Raw genomic sequence first — 8,971 nt, forward strand, 5'->3', positions numbered from 1 at the left:
AAGGATCCCCTTCGCTGCAAACAAAGGGGGTCACAGTAACACTAGTGATCCTTCAGAATTGACACACCGTGATAGTCAAAATGATGGTCTCCCTGCTTCTTGCTCAAGACATACAAGATCTGAGCAGCAGCAAGTACCCCCTCGGCTGCAAACAAAGGGGTCAAAGGTTTGCCGTCAATTCACTTCCAGGCAGAAAAACATTTTCCTCAAAAGAAACAATTTATTTAGAATAAAACAAAAGCAGCTCAACTGTGAGCGCACGTTTGAGTGACAGCTACTTTTAAGCTGTGTGAGCCATAAAAAGGGTTTTTCTTTACTTTTCCAGAAATCTTGTGTACACAGCACAAAGCAAGAGGTCATTTTTTTTCCACTTAAAACACCGGCATTGGCATCACAATAGCAGATACACAACTTTAAGCTGCCATTTTAGTAAAATGCACAAATACTAAACAGATTAGCTTTCTTCCATCAAGAGGCCCATGTAAACTCCACATAAGCCACAACTTCTCTTCAAAAAGGTCCATTAGAGCTTTGAATTCCATATCTTCAATCCGCAGTTCACCAGTTTTGCTTGCGGGGGGAAAAAAAGGTTATTCAGTACAAATGTTTACAATATTAAAAATATATATATTTCCCCTATGCCATTATAGATGAACATAACATTAACAAGACCTTCCTGGATAGTCCAGCTTGACTTCAAAAAGCACCAATAATACCCACTGGCACATACCTTGAATGAATTTACTGTATGAATAGACAAATAACAAGTAAAACAACAGGGTGGATTTTTTTAAGGACTGCAATTAAGCAAAGATTACAGGACTGAAAATACCCTTTATACTCATGTAACTGAGTAAAACATGTCAAAAATTTTCAGAAAAAAGAAAGTTTATAATCAATTTATGATCAATATATTCTAAATATAACTTAAAAAATGAAACTAAAAAAAGGTGGAGTTTAGTCAAACTTTTACCCTCTCTGGTTTCATTCCATAATTTATATGGAACAATCCAGAACTATTCCGTTGTAGAAAGGGGTCAAGATACGAAGCCATTTAAAAATCCACCTTCATCTGTGTTACCAAAGACAGCAGCTGTTCTTTTAAGAAAACTCATTAAGAACAATTGCTAAACAGCCAAAGAACATTTTAGGACTTTTACTTTTCAACTGTTTAAATCAAACATAGAAACCTTTTTATTTAGCTAGACAGTTCGCTGTGGTTACCTGAAATCATTTTCTCCCTTTAGGGACATCATTATAACCAGAATGTTAACAGGGTCAGCTCCACTTCTCTTCTTGTTCTCATACCTAACTGCCATCTCAAAACCAAACACCGTAGCAGAGACAGAAAAAAAGTCCAGAAATTCTCTCCAAAACTTTTCACATAAAGGTCATTAAGGCCCTCTCCTCAAGAGGATTTCCTAATTCTGTTACCACAGAGTTTTTGGTGAATGGTTCCTATATGAACCCAAACTGAAGTTCAAGCTGTACCTGCATAACGAGCAATTTCATGGTCTAAAGAACGTGGATTTCAAATTTTAAAAAACAAATACTGTCAGTGAAAACCTGTTCATAAAATTTTTAAATAAACCTAAACAGTGTTTGACTCTGAAAGCAACACACACACACACCTCACTTTTCCTACTGTATCTCAAATGATCTAAATGAATTAAGGGCCAGAGTATGTTACCTTCAAAATGTGACAAAAAGCTTATACCAGCCAGAGGATGGACATTTTAAGATGTAATCCTTAAAGGGAAAACTCTAGCTACAGAGTCCAAGTATACATGTTAAACCAGGAATTTAAATTTTTGTGTGGAAAACTCTTTATAGGAATCCCGGTTACAACCAACAAAATAATATTTAAAAAATTGGCTAGGAGCCGAATGATTGCTTAACTTTCCATAAACTTTGAAGTTGTGATCTAAGTGTTAATTAGCTTGATGTTTTTCACCAGTAATACTTAATAAGTCATTAAATGATATACTGAAGAAATTTTCTTTGCATTCATTTCAACAGAGTTCCAGAAAAATCAATTTAGCTAAACGAGTATTTTTTTTAAAGTAAAAGAAACAAGTGGTTGTTATAAAGAACATCCAATATTGAAATTATGAAATTCTGGCTAATGAGAATTAGAACCAGATAGCTTTAGACTCTTGCTTTCATTCCATCCTGAAGGCTTAAGTAGATAGTTTAACAGTATTATGAACCTGCACAACAGAATGGGCAACACAAATAAGAGATTCATCTGAATGATGGCACTCTGTAGGTAAGCACCAAACTAAACATAATTAGTTATTTCTAATACATACATTTAGAAATGGTATCAAGCCATTGTTTCAGAAACACAGAAGCACAAATTGCGCAGATCTAACAAAAGCCGCCATGTCAGATAAAGAGTCAAACAAACAAACATGGAGCAAAAACCACAGTACTCTTCGGTAAGTTGTCACATCAACTTAAAAAAAAAAAAAAAAAAGAAAAAGAAAAAAAGGAAAATGGGAAAAACCACACTTTGGATTAAAGTAAAATTAAATGTTGTGGACTTCACTCTCTAAAAGAGCAAAATCATCTGTCCAGCCTTATCAAAAGATATTCAAAAGTTAATGGTTAGTGAGATTATTTAAACTGGAAAAATGTATCTAGCCAAACTGTACTTTGACCCCATGTATACACACACTGCAAACCTGCATTAGTTTCTGAACAGTGTCTCCTCCATATTAGCGTGCCAAGCAAAGCTTTTTAAAAGCAAAAGCACCAAGTCTTACTTGTAGGATTTCAGATATTCTCCCTACAGGCACACCAAGGACACCTTTGTGCTCACAGCCTAGTACCTTCCTTCTGTCAAAATAGCTAGTTTTTCCAGTTTAAAAAACAAACAAAAAACCCACAAACACCTCCCAACTTAAAAAGAAAATTTATAAATGCATGGTGAAAACCAAAAAGGATGACACAGCAGTGTTGAGGATTTCATGCTGACATGCATTAGACACCTGTCATAACGGAAAATAAAAAAATTACATGACATTTCCCTGGGTTATTATTGGTGCTATTTCAAAACTACCAGCTTTGATAACAGAAAGAAAACAGTTGAGTTCTGCCAGGCTTTCTATAAGTCACTTTCACAGAATAGAAACATGACCATGATCCAAAAGGTCGTAGAGTTTCTAATCATAATTAAATATCAAGGGCCTTAGCTAAAGTCCTCAGTGTTTAAAATCAAAGGGGGAAATATACTTAACTAATGACCTGAGAAACTAGGGGTGAGGACAGAGGGACAGATCAAAGAAACAAGACAAAAAAGAAAATCATCCATTACTGTTTTGCAGCAAAAGCCCTTGTTAAGAACCAGGAATTGATATAACCTTCAGCTTTGAAAAAAACTGTGAGGGTGGGTTAAATTATTCTGTATTAATTCCAGGTGTTTGGGAAATAAAACAATAAAAAGAGGTTCTCCTACACTGACATTTCAGTTCTCTGTGGTTGGACACCAGTGAATATATTAAACACAAAATTTCAAAGATATTCAACATTTTCAATAATGTAATGTCATCGCTACTGTTTATATATGAAAATAAAAATACAGGCAAAATTTAAAAAGAGCATGTCAAAGGCATTTCACGATGACTTTAAAAATTTCTGCAATCCAGATATGGCTGATTAATGCCCACTAAAACAAAAGCTGACTTATGAGCCTGCAGACAACTCTTCTTTCTATTATTGAAATCAGAAATTTGCATGGATACAAAAAAACTCATCTTTGATGAAAAACACTTAAGTTTTGAAATATGCACAATTAAATTAGACCTGTACCTGCTATACCTCTCTGAAAGTCAGTAAAAACACCACCACACACCAATAACTAACCAAAGAATTCTGATTTTAAAAACACCTACTCACTTCTTGCATACTAGCATAAGACATAAATGGTTTGTAACCTACTCCTCAATTTTTACTGAACAGTTATAGCTACAAACCAAAAGTGCATATACGGGATACAGAACTTAAGAACTAATGATAAAAAATGTGTATGTTAAAGCAAACTCTCCGGGAATAAACCATGTATCTTAAGAGAAATACTCAAATACCTGATTAAAATAATTACATTGCTATACAATTTACCAGCTTGTACTTTTAAAATTCCTGATCAAATTTCAGCCACACAAATAACATTTCTGGTACAGGAATTATTTACCTACATACCAATCAAGCCATTTTTAGGTGTATATTATCATCTTTATAAAGTCAGTGGGCTCTTCTCCAAATCCCAACTTTTCAAAAATTTTGGGTTTGTAACTCTGAGGATTTTTTTTTTTTTAAGCTCAAGGTTAAAAAAGGAAAAAAAAAAAAACTGAAGAAAAAGAGGAAAAAAGTTACTCGTAAGAGTAGGAACTCCTAATTAAAATAAATCCATCCGCCTGCTACCTTCAGGGCATCCCTTTCACTTAAAATAATAGCTAAACTGTCCTGACTTCTATTGTAAAGGTTTATAAAAATATAAAAAAGAAAAAAGCTAGAACTAAACAAACTAATTCAAAAGAAAATTTCATCTGATGCTGTATCCCATTACACATCACAAAACAGGAACCATGTCAAAGTAGTAAATACAAGTTACACATGGACTTTAGGACGCACCACGGACAATGATCATGACCAGGTAATCTTCTTCAGATTTGGCCAGTGCCTTGGCAGGGGAATCCAGGAACTGCTGGGAGAACTCACAGGGTGGGAAAGCATGTAGGACCCCGGTGTTTTCCTTGTCTTTGTTGCCCCCCACAGGGAGGCTTATCACCCCAGCGGCCTGCTTTTGCTTTAAATAGGACACAAGGTTCCTAAGTGGCCTCTGAGTAGAGGTGGCAGTGTCTGACGTGGCTGAAGAAGAGGAGGACCTGCTGTCAGAACTTCCAGGCACAGCCAGAAGAATGGCATAACCATTGGGCCCTGCCACTTTGATGCGTCGAGTTACTTCATCCAACTTGGGCTGGTCCAAACGAAGACGCTGAGTGATCTTGAGCTGGGCTACTTTGCCTCCAGTTGAGCCCTCCACAAGAAGACTACTAGCCACTTGGAGGTCACCCTGCAACAGATGCATGTTGGAAGGAAAGTTGCTGTTCTTCAATAGAAGCATGCCCTGCCAGGCCAAACAGAGTTTGGGAGAGGCTGCAGCTGTGGGGGCTGTCCCACCGTCCTGTTTCTGGGAAGGGGACTTTAGCTTCGAGGAAACAGTGCTGGTGCTGGGTGCACTCCCATCAGAACGGTCTTCTTTTTTCAGAGGGCTTTTTCCCTCAGTGGGAGCAGCTGTCCGGTGCTTCCTATCCCGTTCAGCTGATGCAGAGTTTTTACGGTCTCGCTTGTCACCCTGGCTCTTCTCCAAACTACCTCGTCTGTCTCTGACTGGAGAGGGCCTTTCCAAGATAAGAAGACGGGAAGATCGATCATTGTCACTGTTGTAGCGATCCCGGCTACTGCTCAACTCTGGGCTGCGGTCAGGAGAAGGAGCACAGTGACGTTTTCGGGGACGGTCACTCTCAGGGGACCTATCCAGGTGCCGGCCCCCACTTTCCTCAGGCGGCCTTCGCTTCCTAGGCTGGTCTCTGCTGCTGGGCAGATCTCGCTCACCTCTGTCCCGGTCCAAGGACCAGCCATCTCGCCTGCGATCCAGGCTATCCAGTGGCTCATAAGCAGGCACAGCAGTAGCTGCAGTCCGAGTGCTGCGTTCACGGACTGGGGGCGGGGGGGGCACCCAGTCAGAGTCAGGATAAAGGTCTCTGTCACGATCCCTGTACAGTAAGGGTGGTGTCCTATCCCGAGCACCCCTCAAAGGGTCAGGTGCTCGATGTCCAAATGCATCTGTCACCAACTCATAATGAGTTAAGGGCAGAGGCTGCAGATATTGCTGCTGGTAACGATGTTCTGTATCTGCAAAGTCTACTCTAAGGCGACGATCTGGGCCACCAAGTGGGAAGCCACGCATATGGGTCCAGGCAGCATGAGCCGCATCGAGGCTTTCATATTGGATATATGCCCAACTATCACCTTTGCGGTAGTCTATAGTGCGAATGGTGCCAAATCGGTCAAACTCTCTGGCCAGGGCAGCAAGAGGCACCCAAGGTCCCAGACCACCTACCCAGAGGCGGGTGGTGGGCGTAGCTTTACCATAACCAATTTTGATAGGATTCCGAATAATAATTTTGCCAGACATTGCTAGTTTGGCCCGATGAGACATGTCTAGGTTCTCAAATTTGAGAAAGCCATAGGTACTGGTCTGGCCCCGAGAAGGCCTCTTGATGTCTACCTCAGTGATGACTCCAAAGCGGTCAAAAGCCCTTCTTAGATCACTCTCTGTCACAGTGATGTCTAGGTTGCCCAAGAAAAGCGTCCGGTTAGCTCGCTGATCATCCTCGGGTGAGATCTCATCCACTTCTCGGAAAGGAGCAGCACCTGCTCCAGCTCCCACCCTCGGCTCAAGACTGTATGCTGGGCGCACTCTCTCATAGAACGGGTAGTCTCGCTCTCTCTCCAGCTCACGGGGCAATGGTGGCGGAGGTGGAGGGGGCAGGCGGCCAAGAGCCAACTGCTGCAACCGGTAGTCTCTGTATCCCAAGGCTGCGCCACCAGGGGAAAGTGATCTCTGGCCTCCACCTCCTCCAGGGGGGTGCCGGTGTCCACCTACAGAGGCCCCGACCACGCTGGCTGACGGAGGGTAAGTATCTTTGTCTAAAGGGGAGCGGCTGCGGCGCCGGCTCACATACACAGCTTCTATCTTCAGAGGCCGGTCATAGAGCACTAGGCGGCCTCGGGCATGCTTGGCCGCCCGCGCGTCCTCTGGCCGCCGGAAGTTCACAAAGGCTACTCGCTCATCCCCGCTGCCAGAACCCGAGAGATGACTGATTTTGACACTTACATCACCGAAACGTTTGAACTCGTGAAACAGTCCGTCCTCCACCGCTTCGTCACTCAGCTGGGACCCCAACTCGCTTATCTTCAATGTCTTGTATTCCCCGCCGTCCCCGCCGCCAGGAGCTGAGGAGGCGGCCCCAGAGGAACGTGACTCCCCGCCTCCACCCCGGGAGCTGCTGCGCGACTCGCCCCCGCCCGAGGAATTTTTGGTGCTTGGGGAGCTGTAACTATGCAAGCGGCTACTGGAGCTGCCCCCACCAGTGTCATACTCGCGGCTGCCACCTCGGCTGCTGGACTTGTCCAGATGAAGGCTGCGCCGCGACCCGCCGCCGCTGTCGGTCTTTCCGCTGCTACTCCCATTGCTGCCACCAGAGCCCCCTAACTTCTTGCTCCGCTCCCCGCGGGAAGTCGAGTCCTCACCTCCACGTGAGCGTTTGGGCTTGACTGGAGAGCGCTCTTTTCCCTTCATTGTTGCGGGTCGTCGGAGGTCGTCTCCGCGGAGATGATTAACCCGCCGCCCCGCGCTCGTTTCACACAGCGGAACCGCACGCCGCCATCTTGGACTCCGCCGCGGTAAAGGATCCCGCCCCGCAGTCCTCATTGGTCAATTAGCTCGTCTCTTCTACAGTCTCATTGGGAAAACGATTTGTCTGTCTTTACATCTCCCCGCGCTCCGGAAAGGCGCCCGCCCAACCACTGTTATTGGGTTCCCAACGCCCTAGTCTGAGTACCTCATTGGTTATATTTGTTGTCCATCTTAACGGTTCCTCGCGCCAGGCTGTGGCTCCGCCCCTCGCACTCTAGGGTCACCTGACCCAAAGTCTGGAGGCGTTGATTGGACAAAAAGTCTGCCCTGTAACGGTACTTCTAGCGCGGTAAAAGCAGTGATCCCACCTCTTCATTCCTTTCATTGGTTTGTGACTCCGTCCTTTAACTCACTATTTGGGAAGTCGGGCCATCAGTTCTGGCGTTTTTTCTGAGAGGCCCGCTTACAGCGTTCTCGCGAGAGAGAAAGCGTTCCCTTTTTCGACCTCTTTTTCCAACTCCTCCGGCGGCTCAAAGAAGTTTAAATTTGATTGGATGTTGACAAGGAAGTTGATAGGCTGAAATAACTGTCCATCATTCGCTTAAAGGGGTAGGCTCGTATACTGAGAAGGCTGACTGAAGGTGAAAGAGTAGAACACGCGCTTGCTGTGCGACGTCACTAAGACGTCGCGAGATGGTGACCCAGAGCTAGCTCCGCCTCCTCGCGCTTTCGGCGTTCTCTCCTCATTTATTTGGTCCTGCGGCGTGCTTGGGTGTGCCTCGGCCCCTGGAACCCGAAACTTCTGGGCCGCCCACTTAGTTACTTGTCTGGGACAAGGGGCTGTCGGGGCGAATTCCTCAGGAAGGCGGCCCGGGGCTCCCAGCGGACACCATCTTAGTCCCTCTGACCTCAGAACAGCCTGTAAAAGCTGGGGCCCTGGGGTCCGCGGGGCAGGCTGGCCGCGGGTTCCCAGTTCGCCAAGTACCGGTCCCACTAACACCTGGGGCTCTCGGGGGCCCGCAGCCGGGAGGCAGCACACTCGAGCTGCAGCCTTCGCCCGGGGCCTGGCTCTCCTTGGCGCTCCCCGCTCCAGCCCAAGTACCCAGCGTAACCGGAGGGGCGGGTACCCGACGCCCGGGCCCCGCCGCCCGCGCGCGTCTCTGCGCTCCCAGTTTTCTGTTGCGAAGCCGCGTGCGTTTGGATTTTGTACAAGATCTGGCGATCTAGGTCCGTTGGCTTTGTATATGTAATGCCCCTCCCCGTTAAATAATCGAGTCAAATTGACGCTCCATATGCAGACGTGTCGCGTTTTTTCTGCGGCTTCTCGTACCTCCCGGCATCAGGTTAGTATAAGAACCCAGTAGCACAGCCTTCCCGACTCTCCAGAGGAACCTCTTTGCCTCCTTCAGGCATCGTCTGCTTCAAAACCCAACTTTCATAAAGGTAAATAAAGCACTTGTGGCAGGTGCTGCTCTTTGGCAGGTGAAGGAAGTGCTGAGTTCACCACAGCGGTTAGGCTTTTTGCCGTCCTCCCAGGTCTCCTGG

At 45.1% G+C, this 8,971-nt stretch overlaps 1 protein-coding gene across 1 annotated transcript; it reads right to left on the minus strand.

Moving 5' to 3' along the window:
• Nucleotides 1–200: 200 nt before the first annotated feature.
• Nucleotides 201–7,501, minus strand: RBM15 (RNA binding motif protein 15). The gene is made up of 2 exons (XM_032421831.1): nt 4,636–7,501; nt 201–570 (listed from the first exon to the last, which is right to left on the minus strand). The coding sequence occupies exons 1-2, from the start codon at nt 7,499–7,501 to the stop codon at nt 524–526; spliced, it is 2,913 nt and encodes a 970-aa protein (XP_032277722.1). The 3' UTR covers nt 201–523.
• Nucleotides 7,502–8,971: the final 1,470 nt, after the last annotated feature.

This window comes from Phoca vitulina, unplaced genomic scaffold (assembly GCF_004348235.1).
Source record: "Phoca vitulina isolate PV1807 unplaced genomic scaffold, GSC_HSeal_1.0 scaffold2, whole genome shotgun sequence".
Classification (NCBI taxonomy): Eukaryota; Metazoa; Chordata; class Mammalia; order Carnivora; family Phocidae; genus Phoca; species Phoca vitulina.

Bases quoted from the DNA above. Each gene is read 5' to 3' on its own strand.
- RBM15 (XM_032421831.1), bottom strand. From the start codon at position 7,501: ATGAGGACTGCGGGGCGGGATCCTTTACCGCGGCGGAGTCCAAGATGG. The intron at 571-4,635 runs GTGCGTCCTAAA...TCCCCCCGCAAG, and splicing joins GGTCATGATCATTGTCCGTG to CAAAACTGGTGAACTGCGGA.